Source organism: Pundamilia nyererei, unplaced genomic scaffold, assembly GCF_000239375.1.
Source record: "Pundamilia nyererei isolate P.nyererei 1_Seehausen unplaced genomic scaffold, PunNye1.0 scaffold00031, whole genome shotgun sequence".
Lineage (NCBI taxonomy): Eukaryota > Metazoa > Chordata > Actinopteri > Cichliformes > Cichlidae > Pundamilia > Pundamilia nyererei.
This window is the reverse complement of record NW_005187432.1, coordinates 3,760,928-3,774,607: the sequence shown is the minus strand read 5'-3', so window position 1 is coordinate 3,774,607 and position 13,680 is coordinate 3,760,928. Positions and strand designations below refer to the sequence as shown.

The following is a 13,680-nucleotide window of genomic DNA, read 5'->3' as shown; positions in this document are numbered from 1 at the left end:
CACTTTTGCTGACATGCTGTGAGATTCTTGATAGAATCTGAGAACACAACAAAAAGATCCGGAAGATTGAAACTGGCAAAGATGGCTAAATACTGATTAGACATTTCCATGCAAACATGCCAGTATAAACATCTTAGCAATCTCATAGTTTCTGGTTTGTGTTATCCTGTATGCTGACACCAACTTTGCTTTAGTATTGTAGCTCCATCTTCTGGATTGATGTGTCACACATGTTTTACGATACATAATGATCACCACAAGATAGCACCGTTTTCAACTGTTTTAGTGTCCAACAGAATAAAGTGCAGCAGTGGGTCTTAATTAAATATGACAGCACCAAACAATTCAACATTTGCTATATAATAAAATACATGTTTTCATATTTATTACTAGTAAGTTAACTTGTCGATTACTTTGAATAGTTTAGATTTTAGGGGTGCACTGGTCAACACTGTCATCTCACAGCTTCAAATCTGTGAGGTTCCATATTCTACATTTGCAAAGACATGCATGTGAAGTTAGCTGGTGATTTTAAATTAGCTGCAGTTGTGAAGGTGACAGTTGGCAGTTGTCTGTGTCAGGCCTGTAATGGAGCGGCATAGGCTCCAGGCCTAAGAGGTTTCAGTTTAATTTCAGGCACTTGTGTTGGAAGGTGAATGATTTGCATTTCTGCTTAATTTCAAAGATCTGATGATGTCAAAATAGGAGTCAATACATGACACAACGAAAAGCTTTTATTTATAAACCATGGCTTTGTGCATATGGTGCCTTTAGGGTCACTTTAAACCACACCAACTGTAAATTGTAAACTGTAAATTCTAATTGTAACTCTCAAGCATATATTTATGTATTTTCTTCTAATTTTATATATCTATGTATTAGCTTGCTTTGCACTGATGTAACCGGAGCCTCGTCGTCTCATTTCTCTGTATGCTGCACTGTATATAGCAGAGATTACAATAAAGTTTACTTTGACTTTGACTTGACTCATACCTTACTGTAGGGTGCAATCAGTGTTTACTATTTCTATGTGGATATTTGTCCATTTGACCATCTTCTGGAACTTCTCAAGAGCTTTTCTGTCTTGGTTGGCTGATCTAATTAAATTACTGTATTGGTAAATACTCGGATAACTGAAGTTGAGCTTTTCATTCAAGTGATTTATTTCTGTGCAAATCTTCACAGCCAGAAACTGATTTGAGCCGATCTTAAGTCTAGTCCCCTTAATGCAAATGATAATCCCACTAAATGATGGTGTGCAAAATATAAATGGCATCCAAGCAACAAACTCTGACTTCCTCAGAGGTGAAACACAAGGAGAAGTCCTGCTGTTTAACATACAAAAAATATAATGCTTATTAATGTGTCAGTGTGTCAAATTACACAAAGCTACTGCAGTGATATTGGAAGCATTACAGGCTTAGTATTAAGATAACAGAAGCCCGAGAGCTTGTTCAAGTGTGCTAACCCAAACAAACACACTTGGCTAAATTTGCATTCCCAGCTAATAGAGGTAGCTGAAGAGAGGACAATACAAAAATGCATTGTGGGTGAAAATAAAGCTGTACACAGTCCCACTTTCTACTGGTTTTGCACCTCTGGCTTTGGTATGAAAAGAATCTCAGCTGTGGGTTTGAGCAGCCCGACTGTCATCCTAATGCAAATGATCATCGTACTAATTACAACAGCTGATGTGAAAGGATGAAATGGCATCCCAGCAACAAATACTGACATCATCAGAGGTTAAAACACCCATGAAACACAAGTAGAAGTCCTGCTGTTTCGTATCATCTAAAAATATAATGCTTATTACTGTGTCGGTTTATAATGCACAAACCTACTGCAGTGATTAGGGAGTATTACACGTTTATTATTAAATTAAACTAAATCCAGGATCCTGCTTCAGTGCACGACTCCAAACAGTTGGTGTTTGTTCTTCTTTTTTAATTGATTTTTAGCACCCAGTCTCGGAGTCTTGGAGTGACTCTTTCAGCTGTGGGCTTGCGTACGAACACTGCACCCTGTCACGGTGACAAATCTCTCATCCCTTGGCTGGAGCGATGGAGTCTACACATTGTCAGAAGTCACAGATACAACTGGACTGGACTGAGTTACACAGCCAAATATAACAGACTGCTGCTTCCCTCAACCACTTCCATACTTTCTACGTGCCGTTTGTGTCTCGTTTATAGACATGTTTGTACAGAACCCTCATAGATCAAGAGAGCTGATATGTTTACTCTGGCTGACAAATCGGTTTGTCTCACTCTGAGTCAATGCATCACCCAGGTGTTACATTTGATTGTACAGGTATTCCCACCGTAAATCCTTTGAGTAGTATATGTTCTTTATTGTGTCATCAAACAGAGTACATAAAGCACAACTGCTTTTGTAAGTAAAATGAGTCCACCATTATGACAAATCCATGACATCAGCCATTTAAGACTTCTAAAAGAGTGCTAGTTTGTGTCCTTTGTGGTACTGCTCATGTAAACTCTAATCTGTTCCACCATTCCCATAGCTTTGTGATTTATACTTAGCAGGACTTTGACTCTACTCCCAAGGCGATACTGTGGCTTTTGGGGGATTTTTTACCATACAAGGAGAAGAGGAGTTTAGCTGGGTTTCCTGTGGGAGGGTTCTGATTTCTCTCACTCCACTTCTGATTCTCTCTCTCTCTCTCTCTGATATCTCCTGTCCTATCTCTTTCTGTTCCCCTGCACAGGTTCTGCTCCAAACCTGCTTTCTCATCACAAGAAAGCGTGAACAGCGTCCTGAATATCATTTAGTGAAAGATCTTCCAAATTCCCCGATTGCAAACGCGAATGCAATTGTGTAACCATAACACTTTGTGCAACTGGCATTCTGACACACCAAATAAGGTGCACAGTCACTACCAACACTGAATGTAATGATGTAAGCTTGTGTTAACTCCAGGATCTTGAAGCTATCAAACTGCCACCACGTTTGTAAACCTCTGCCTAAAAAGGCTCCTGTGTGCTCACATCCTGCTGGTCTCTTACTCAGAACGCAAAGAAAAGATTGAAATTCCTACAACCGTATTCCATCAACTTTCCTCAACGTTACCCTGGAAAAGCCCAAAAGGCCAACTCAAAACTAAAAAAAAAGAAAAACAAACACATCAGACAGTTTTTTGTTTGACAGATTTCTTTATCCAGTCTTAACCAGCTCTAACTTCAGCTTTGTGATCACACCTTTTTTTGGTTCATGTGGGCCCAAAATTACTGAACACACAAAGGAGCTCTGTTCCTTCAGCATACCTGGAATAATGTACATTCTGGTAACACACGGCTTTCCCCAGACAGCAATTCTCCTCAGACTCAGATGGCCTGAAACACAGACTCTCAGGTTTATACAATGCTGTCTTTACCAGAGCTTGGCCAAAATAGTGTCTGTATAAAGACTAATAACAACCAAGATGATGCATGCTGCAGCTGCGTCAGTGCAACGTGAACAACAAGAGATGCATTAGTCCAAGTTTATCTTGAGATGTCACTTAAATGGCCACGGCAAGACGCACCGTTCTTCGAGTTTGTGTGTAATCTTTATTTTTAGCCAGGGCAGCTGGCACAGAAGGGCTGAAAGAAAGCAGACAGGCTTATATGCGCCTCCCAGTTACTAAAGCCATATCCATGTTTTCTTTTGTTTTTCTTTGCCTTTCCTGGGGAGTTTTTAATTTTTCACTTAACAATCTACAAATAATGTGCAATTAAGTAAAAACAAAAACAAAACATGTCTTTTAAAGATCTCATAAGTGCATAAGTGCACCAAATTCCTGGAATCCGTCTTGAGTTATATCTCCCAGTCAACTTTTTTATTTAGTGCGCCTTACAAATTGGAGAAAACAGATCTAAGTACAGATCTGTCAAACCAATAGTAATTAAGAGGATTTTAATTGCACTGGACCTGTGGTTTATGTCTGTGTATCCTGACTGCAATGCTGTGGCTGCCTGGCGTGGATCACATGCAGACAGCTCTTTCCCCCAAATTTTCTTTGGCTGGATCATTTTCCATACAGCCCTTTTTCATTCAGCGCTAGAATGAAAACTATGTCCCTTTCTAACCAACTCTGGTATTAACATCAATTTGAACATTCCTAAGTAAGAACACAGGCATATAGATAGACCAAAGAGAGGCGAGAAGCCGCAAAAATTATTAATGTGAACAATTTCCCTTTTGAAGTTTGTGAGTTCTTGGTCATTCTCCTGCTTTTTATCTGCGTAAAAATCCAAACAAGGACATAGGCTGGTCAATGCTGAAATGGCTACACCATGCTGTCCCTCCAAAGAGCATTTGAGAGGTGAAGTTTAGATTAGGGATGGGGTGGGGGCAACAGTAAGTTCTAGAGGAGCCAAAGTGGGGAGTGGCGAAAGGGGTAACCGGTGGGAAAGGGCTGTCACTGGGGACTAGGGCTGTCTCCAAACCTCCTGTCAAGTTTAAATCACATACAGCTCCACCGACTCTCAGTCTGCATCCTCCTCTCCTGTGCTCGCTCGCTCCGAGCTCCCTCCTCTCTGCATCTGCCAGTTGCGCTCCCTGTCAACCTTGTGAGGGCTCCTGTGAGGCGTCTTCCTCTGAACATCTGCAGCAGCTTTTCCCCGTAACGAACTACAAAACTTCATTTTCTAAAGATCTCAAGACGCTGACACCCAACAGTCACCATGGAGGCCATCAAGAAGAAGATGCAGATGCTGAAGCTGGACAAGGAGAACGCCATCGACAGGGCGGAACAGGCCGAGACCGACAAGAAGGAGGCGGAAGATAAAAGCAAGCAGGTGACGCGTGGCTCATGAGTTTAATGTTTAATACAGGAATATTAAAATGTCACAGCATATTTACAACAAATGAAGTAAATGCATCACACGTGCATAAATTAATTTCAATAATTACTTTTTTCCAAAATATGGGGAATCTTCTTTGTCAAAAATGTGGACATTTTCAATATCAGGATTATATATCTAAATGTAGCTGTGAAGTTACTCATACCAGTTGAATTACAACATCATTATGTCATTGTGTTGTTGTTTTTTCACTTTTTCTATAATAGTTTTTTTTATAGTTTTTGATTTATTTTTGTTGCTAAAGTTCAGTCATAATCTCAAATACTAAATAAGAACACCAAAGCACAATTTACAGATTGCTGATATATTTCTCAGCAGGACTAAATGCTGAATCACAGGGATCAGTTGATACTGAGCTCCTTGTTCTGCAGTAGGAGACGGTGGAGGATATCCACAGAGATGGCTGTGACAAGAGCTAGGCTTATTATCCGAACTGAATCAAAGGAAAAGCTGCCGGGTTAAAACAGACCTATAGAATATCACGGTCTGACTCTGGCAGCATCCTTATCAGAAGTGAAGTTTGTATAATATAAAACCTCATAAATTTCTGTGCCCCCATATTTGGCGCCGCAGCGCTCAAGCCACAGACAGGATGATGTGTCCCAGCCAAACTTAATGACAGTGTACTTTAATTTCATACAAACAAAATAGAATCTGGAGATGCAATAGGATATCTGAGGTTTCTAAATAGAGGCAATTATCACACAGTGGGAGATGGTGTCCTCATTAATGTGGTATGAAAGGAATGTTAGAGAGCAGCAAGTTAGAGAGACTCGGACAAAGCCAGGATGAAGGATCGAGCAAGTGGAAAGTGTAAATATCCACTCTCTGGTAGCTAATGCCATAACAGCTCCCTCAGAGAGCACAGGGAGCATCAGTTGTCACTGGCACTGCACATATGGACCCTCAGCATGTCTTCAGGAGCAAAGAACAGTCAGCATGAAATCCTAGAAGATTATGCAGAGCTCTTTAGTTTGTTGGGATGGCTGCAGCTCAAATAGTGCTAAGAGATGCTTTCTTTGCTATTCTTGGCATGACGAGTAGACTTTCAGAGTGCAGTTAGGCTGACGAAAGGCACTGAAAATACACAAAACTGCATGCAAAATTAACATCTATTACACACAACATCAGGCACAGACTCCGGCGGCAATTAAAGGATTGGGCCACCCAGACTCTGCAGCTATGTGTCTTTTCAGAAGGAATGTCCTAATTACCTCACATAATCTACAGGCTTCATGGTGAATGTTTGACTCTGGAGCTTTTTAAGTGGAAAGAATAACCCTGATTAAAATAACAGCATGCATGTATTTGTTGAGAGGAGCTAGCTGTAGTCCAAAATCATGCACCCACTACGTATTTTCACCTCCTTATCTTCAAGTGAAATTCATCTTTCTGAAATACATCAGGATTATCCCCAAATAGCATTTAAGTGATCTGTATAAGATCTATCGCCCACTACTGCTTTCTGTCATATACCAGAATTTCATCATACTCACTTTAACTGAACAAAAATCTATATTTGATTCCTGACTTTCTCTCACATCTGCCTTTTCTCAGCTGGAGGATGAGCTGCTCGCTCTGCAGAAGAAACTGAAGGGAACAGAAGATGAACTGGACAAGTACTCCGAGGCCCTGAAGGATGCTCAGGAGAAACTGGAACTGTCGGAGAAGAAGGCCACAGACGTGAGTTCACCACCAAGACGCCATCGGAAAGGCATTATTACAGTGGAACCCCACAGCTTTTAAAATATCAGTATCAAATACTTCATATGGACTGAAATAGATATCACTCTATGAGAGGGGAAAAGGGGACCAGTAACATGGACACACATTCCTCTCTGTCAAAGCTGGTTTAAACAAAATCATTGGCTAAAGTGCTTGACTCAGATGAAGAGTTGCCTCTTATGCTTACATAACCCAAAAAAGGAAATGTCTGGACTCGCCCAAAAGTTTAGTGCAGCTCGGTTGTTTCTAAAGTGCAAAATATGAACGTGAAGTGATTAAATCACTGACGGTCATACATAAAATAATAGGATAGGAATAAAAGAAGACGTGAAAGATTGTTACTTTAAAGAACTGCCTTGAGATTAAATTTTTTTTTTTAAATCCACCCCAATGTAAACTAATAACCCAGAAATCCTGAATTGATTATCTTGCATCTTCTAACCCAGACCGTGGAGATAATCACAGTTATTGGTGGTTCACTGAGGTCTGTAGCTGAGCTATTTCTCAAGCACAGACACAACTTGGCCAGCCTGTTACCGACCAAAGAATTTCAGGAATGCAGCCTAAGCAAACAGAGAACCCCGTACTGCAGTTTCTAATGAAATCAATGCTTTGGCCTTTTTTGGGGCTGAGACGTTATTCTCTCCTCAGTCTAGCCTTTACAGTAACATACCTAGGCAGTGTGCAATGCTGAATATATGCCGACCTTTGGAGACCATCTACATTTATGTCATGTATTTATTGCTTAAACATATCCTTTCCAGGAAAATGATGGGAATCTAACTGGGGATTATGCCTTATCACAAACAAAATAAATCCGGACACAGACTTGACTTAGTTTGCTTTTGGGAGTGAATCGTGACCAATATAATAATATTGATCTGACACTGGGAATGAAAAAAGTGGTTTTGAAGGTGGCTCGTGGACATTCTCTTCCCTTCAAGTCTGTGAAGTTTTCAGGAGGATTTGGAAAGTGTTTCAGCTTCACAAAGCAGGTAAAAATCTGAGCTGAAGTAAGTGAGACGATCTCAAAGGTTAGAGGTGATAACAGGATTTTATTCCTCTGATGGTTTATCAGGTGGCCACAAATACTTTTTAGCTTCTTTCATACATATAAATGTAGTAAAAGAACGAAAACGTGAGGGGGAGGAAGAGTAGGAGGCAAATGGGGGCGATGAAGAAATGTGTCGCCACCCGATGGCTGCAGGTCATGTCTGCAACCAAATCAATTTACATTCCACGCCACTGCAGGTCAACAACCCCTAGTGAAAAGGATTATTACGGCCCCACCCCACCCTTGACCCTCCTCCTCCTCCACTAGAAGTAAATCTTTGGACTTTTGATTCCGGTCCTTTGATACAGTTTACAACCTGCTCCTCTCTCCTTCACCATCCCCCACTGACATTTACTTTCCTTCCTTTTCTCTCTCAGACAACCAAATCCAATCACACGATGATCCCTTAGACGTTATTCACGCTTTATCTAACAGCAGACAAATAACACAGTGCACTTCCTCTGCCTTCAGTCCGTGCAGTTGCAACACCTTCACTTTGCCATATAAGTCCACAATAGAAAACCCTGGCCCCACAAAAAAGTGACTTTACACACCTCCTTTGTGGAGGAAAAAAAACGTCCCACATTCCCCTCCTAAATCCTGTGATGTCATCTGAGACAGGCTTCTTCACATGATTGGAGGATCTCGTCATAAATTTCCTGAAAACTCCCAGCCCTTTTTTTCCGCCGTCCCAGCACCGCACCTCCCTGATTTCCTGCCCGAGAAAAGATTTCCACAGAGCCTGCAACTTTGAGGCGAATTCATAACTTAAGTGTCTCGATTGCCGGTTCAGACGAATCCCCGTTTAAAGAAACCAAACAGTCGGAATTATGGAAGCCGTGAAGAAGAAAATCCAAGCCCTCCAGCAGCAAGTTGATGAGGCAGAAGATCGCGCACTGGCAGTACAAAAGGAGCTGGAAACTGAACGGGAACTGCGCGAAAAAGTGAGATCAGTTTGCATTTAGTCCAACTTGAAGTGAACTTCTTTTACTTTTTGTCTTGATCTGTAATTCCAGCAAACCGGTTGAGCATCTTCACTGTAATCTGGGACTGAAGCGTTTACGCACTCCTGATAGCTGGACTTGCAAAGTAGCGGTAATAATAACGCACCTAACGCGCGAAATAAAAACCGGAACCTCTGTATACAGATTACAGTAAAACAAAACAAAAAATCTGTAGTTATTTTCTATACAGTCGTTACAGAGACAAGTTGAAACATCGCTGTGTCGACATTCCTCTGCAGACTTTTGTTCGGCTGTGTTATCTAACTCCAGCCCGCCCCATATATCTACCAAAACACCAAGAAATGCTGCAAGCGTCCCCGATGTTACATTAACTGTCAGTGTGGTTGTTTGACGGTAAAGAAAATGTTAAATTGAAGGTTTTTAAAGGGTACAATCTTACAGTTACACTTCTTGTCAATCATTCAAAACTTATTCTCTTTTTTTTCTCCCTCCTTTCGCCCTTTGAGCTTTTTGATTGAATAACAGCTGACACACCGTCCATCTGAAAAGGTGCCCGGAATCCTCCTTCCTGTTCCTCTTGAGCCTCTGCACAGGAAGGAGAGAGCAGGCATGGTTATCTGCGCTATCAGTGCTGTGGGAAACAGTCTGAGGAGAAGAAAGCTGGTGTCCCCCAAACATGCTTTGGTTTACACTACAAAAGTGAAGACAGCTGTAAAATATCAGATGCCAGCATGTTTATTTAAAAAAAAAAAAGCTGTCACTGCGTTATCCTGTGTCAGCATATTAGTAAAGCAGGTAGCCAGGCTGCAAAGTCCACAACTCATCAAAGTCACTAAGGCTGAAAAGGAAAATGAAACGCAAGGACCTGATCTTGACATCTTCTTAAAGCCATGAATGAAAGGGGGGGGGGGTTATAGTGTAGCTTCAAAATAGATGAATGGATAAGCAGTTTTCAGCATTGAGCGCAAGTGGTAACCTTCCTGTTTTGGCTGCATTCATGTTTCCTTCCTGGCCTCTGACCTGCGACCTCCCTATCTCTCTCAATCTGTGGCTACAGGCTGAGGGCGAAGTAGCATCGCTGAACCGCAGGATCCAGCTGGTGGAGGAGGAGTTGGACCGTGCTCAGGAGAGACTGGGCACAGCCCTGCAGAAGCTGGAGGAGGCCGAGAAGGCCGCAGATGAGAGCGAAAGGTGAAAATCAGCATAGATCTGTAGATTCAGATGTATTTGTTACTGCTGTGAGTCACTGTGTGTTTTAATGTTAAGTGAAAGTTCTACACAGCCCACCGTCTTGAAGTTAACTATCACGAGCGTTTGCTGTAACCATGCAGATAGGCTTCAGCCTATTTCATGTGGCACAAAAAAAACTGAGCAAGCACACAAGTGAACTGGCTGAAATCACCCTCACTTGCTCATTTTCATTGGCTGGAAGTAGTGAGGGAAGCCTATTGGAATGTGTTGTTCATTCCCTCAGAGTGGAAATAAAGTTTGCTTGACTTAAAAAAAAAAGAAAAAAAGAAAAAAAAAGAGTAAAATAAATGAAAGCAATACTTTTTGTAAAACTTTGTAAAGTTTGAAGTTTTCAAGGAAAAATCAAAAACAGCAATAGCACAAAAACTAGAGGCTTAAACAGAACAGTAAGGTAAATGGCCATTAAATGGCCCATCGGAACTGAAGCAGGAAGACTTGATAACAGAACTGTATACAGAGCCATACAAGTCACAGTGTGATACAAAGATAGAGAATCCCATTAGTGCAGTGAATAGATGCCATTGCCTGTCAGTGAAATTTGACAGGTAAAAAATAACTGTTGGAAATGCAAAGTTGGTGGTTACTGAGTTAAGTCAGCTTTTAGTGAGTCTCCCAGATTACCTCTGCAATGTCGATTGTCTTTATGGTCTTGTTGGACTAAATGTTCGGCATCGTTTCCATCTTTAGAGGCATGAAGGTGATTGAGAACAGAGCCATGAAAGACGAGGAGAAGATGGAGATCCAGGAGATGCAGCTCAAAGAAGCCAAACACATTGCCGAGGAAGCCGACCGCAAATACGAGGAGGTATGAACGGACGGATTGTATTTATTTTTTTGTGAGATGTCGCTTCAGCTGATGTTCAACTGTGATTTCGTTCCAGGTCGCTCGTAAACTGGTCATCCTCGAGGGTGAGCTGGAGAGGGCAGAAGAGAGGGCAGAAATTGCAGAACTGTAAGGAGAAATTCAGTGCAGTTATTCTCACCACAATATGTGAATTTTAAATATATTCTAAGCAAGTTATTGGAGAAAAAAAAAATCTTTTCTTTCTTTCTTCCAGCAAGTGCGGTGACCTGGAAGAAGAGCTTAAGAATGTTACCAACAACCTCAAGTCTCTAGAGGCTCAGTCTGAGAAGGTAAACTCACTATCATAAAACACCTTCACACATCCACACTCATCACTGTCACCCAATACAGCCACTCAACAGGATCGGCAGCACATTAAGTGCCTTTTTTTCGTGCTCACATTCACTATTTGCATCTTCATCTCGACTACCATCACCTAAAAAACAGGGGAAGTACCCTGGTCATCCTAAAATGGCACAAACAAAGTTGTTTGCTTTTCTTTGTCTGCATAGTACTCTGAGAAAGAAGACAAATACGAGGAGGAGATTAAAGTCCTGAATGACAGACTTAAAGAGGTAAATTCATTCCCTCTGCTTAAGCTGAACCTGTGTTTTCTGAGGTAAGCTTTGCATATATATTTCAATGTGTTTACTGTTTGAAAAAGGCGGAAACCCGTGCAGAATTCGCAGAAAGGACAGTGGCTAAGCTGGAAAAGACCATAGATGACTTAGAAGGTACGCTTTCTTTCAGCCCTCATATTCTACCCTACACTCCTTCTTGTAATAAATCTTTAACTTTCTGCTCTGATTTCTCTCTTTTTCCAATTTCCCCTTCATGGCCTGCACACTTTTTCCTCTCAACCTCCTGTGTCCTGCTTACTCTGCCTTTTGACCTGCAGATGAACTGTACACTCAGAAGCTGAAATTCAAGGCTATCAGCGAGGAGCTGGATCATGCCCTCAATGATATGAACACCTTGTAAACCCTGCACTCTGCCGACTTTGCATCTTTAGAAGCACTTTGTCTCTTTTATTCCTTTGCATTCAGAGTTCCCTTCTCCTTCTTTTTGCATTAAACTGAAGCTTAATAAAGACCTTTTTCTCTTTTACCCTGCCTTCTGTCATTCACTGCAATCTGCTCTTCATCACTTTGCAGCTGTTTCTGCATTTTTCTCACTATGAGGCTAACAATTTTACAGTTACCTGACAAACAGTTATATTATATATTTCCTGCTGCTTTTCATTACAGAGAACTTATCACACGCAAAAGAAGAAAACATAGGAATGCACCAAGTCCTGGACCAAACACTGCAGGAGCTCAATAGCTTGTAAAATGCCAAGAAGAACATCAAATAAGTAAAAAAACAAACAAACAACAACTTTGTAAAAGATATTTTCTACATGCCATCCATTTTATTTTATTTTTTTTGCAATTTCACTCTTAATTTGTAAAACACATGTAGCCCTTTTATGTATTTATGGTCCTTTTTGTTCCTTTTCCTTTTTAAAAAAAAATGGTTTTGGGTCCACATGATTTCAGTATTGGTGCTAGGAATTGTGTTGTAGACCAAACTCTGTGCACAAATAAAACTGATGATGACGACGGTGTTAATGCTGCTGCTGATGTTTTGTGTCATGTCCACGAGCCAGTTTCAACACATCTATAAACCGTTCCAGGGAAAAGAGCTCACCCTTCAGTTTACATGTGCTGGCATGCACACTGTCCTCTCTGTGCTAAGACAGCAGCTTTTTTTTTTTTTTTTTTTTTTGCAGATACTGAATCTCTTCTTTCACAACAGTAGTGCCACTGAGTGCTATAATCAAGAAATGGCACAACCGCATGAGGTTAATACTAAAGATGTTATCAGAGTATAAGTGCGTCCTCAAACTTCTTATCGAGCTTCTTGTGACTGTGAGCTTTAAAATAAACAGTTCCAGTTGCTTTATGCTGTACAGTAAAGATAATTACTGAGCAATAAATGAAAAGTTAAAGACTACGTCCTCAACATTAAACCTCAACATTATGCAACAATTACTCACTATTAGAAACACGATCCAACTCTGCATCAACACTTATTGGCTTCAGCACAAAGTGTTGCAAAATCGTGTGAGTCTTGTTAACAGACCATGACAGAGGCCAGGCAGTAAAGAAGGCTGTGTGATCTGATGGAAAGTTTTGGAAACAACGGTTTTCGAGACGCTTCAAAATGCATTAACACAAAAAAGAAAAGTCCTACAATTCAGTTAGATTAAAAAAAGAAAAAAAAACCTTCACAACAACAAGATTAGTGTTCACTATCAATCAATCAAATCCTTATTTCAAACACATCAAGTGTTTTAAATACACATTAAAACAAATGAAAATGAACTCAAATAAAACCATTATATTCATTCAAAAGAGTGGTCAATTTTTTGAATTGACCACTTCCCATTCAAAAAAGGAGTAGGAGGAAGCAAATACTTATTAATTCCTACCACTATAGCTCATCACTTATCTGTTTTAATCATATAGTCTAATGTATACATATATGTTATAAATAAATATACCTATCTAATACACAGTCCCTTGTTACATGTATATATATCTTTATAAATGGATCTATAATTCTTTTTACTACACCTATAAAAAAAATTATATGTCATTGAATACAATTAGACCTTCTTAATGTACAATATAATATTTAACACCACTATGCATTAATGTTATTAATATAAAAATAAGGCTCCTTAAGACATGGATGCACAAAAACACTTTTTCTCTCTCCTGGTTACTAAACTAAACCACAATTCCTGGCTTATGCTATACGCCTATACCGTCTAAATAAACATGTTCACACAGAAACAGATGAATGCGTAAAATGACTGTTCACTCAACTCGCTTTTAAATGCAACTTTTACTTTAAACAGCTATTAAAAAAAGATAAACCAGGTAAAATAATTATTGTTGTTTTGTAATCATTTGGTTGTTTTGCCTTTCATCT

At 40.2% G+C, this 13,680-nt stretch overlaps 1 protein-coding gene across 4 annotated transcripts; it reads left to right on the top strand.

The window, feature by feature from the left end:
• Window positions 1–4,397: 4,397 nt before the first annotated feature.
• tpm4b (tropomyosin 4b) lies at window positions 4,398–12,158 on the top strand. Of its 4 annotated transcripts, none has more exons than XM_005729111.1 (9): window positions 4,398–4,796; window positions 6,420–6,545; window positions 9,664–9,797; window positions 10,545–10,662; window positions 10,739–10,809; window positions 10,916–10,991; window positions 11,214–11,276; window positions 11,366–11,435; window positions 11,600–11,808. In XM_005729111.1, exons 1-9 carry the CDS (start codon window positions 4,683–4,685, stop codon window positions 11,680–11,682), a joined length of 855 nt encoding a protein of 284 aa, XP_005729168.1. In that variant the 5' UTR covers window positions 4,398–4,682; the 3' UTR covers window positions 11,683–11,808. The 4 variants fall into 4 exon arrangements, with proteins under 4 accessions (XP_005729168.1, XP_005729167.1, XP_005729170.1 ...); XM_005729110.2 differs by lacking the exon at window positions 11,600–11,808 and adding an exon at window positions 11,949–12,158 and having other exon boundaries at window positions 4,403–4,796; XM_005729113.2 differs by lacking the exons at window positions 4,398–4,796; window positions 6,420–6,545 and adding an exon at window positions 8,293–8,585.
• Window positions 12,159–13,680: the final 1,522 nt, after the last annotated feature.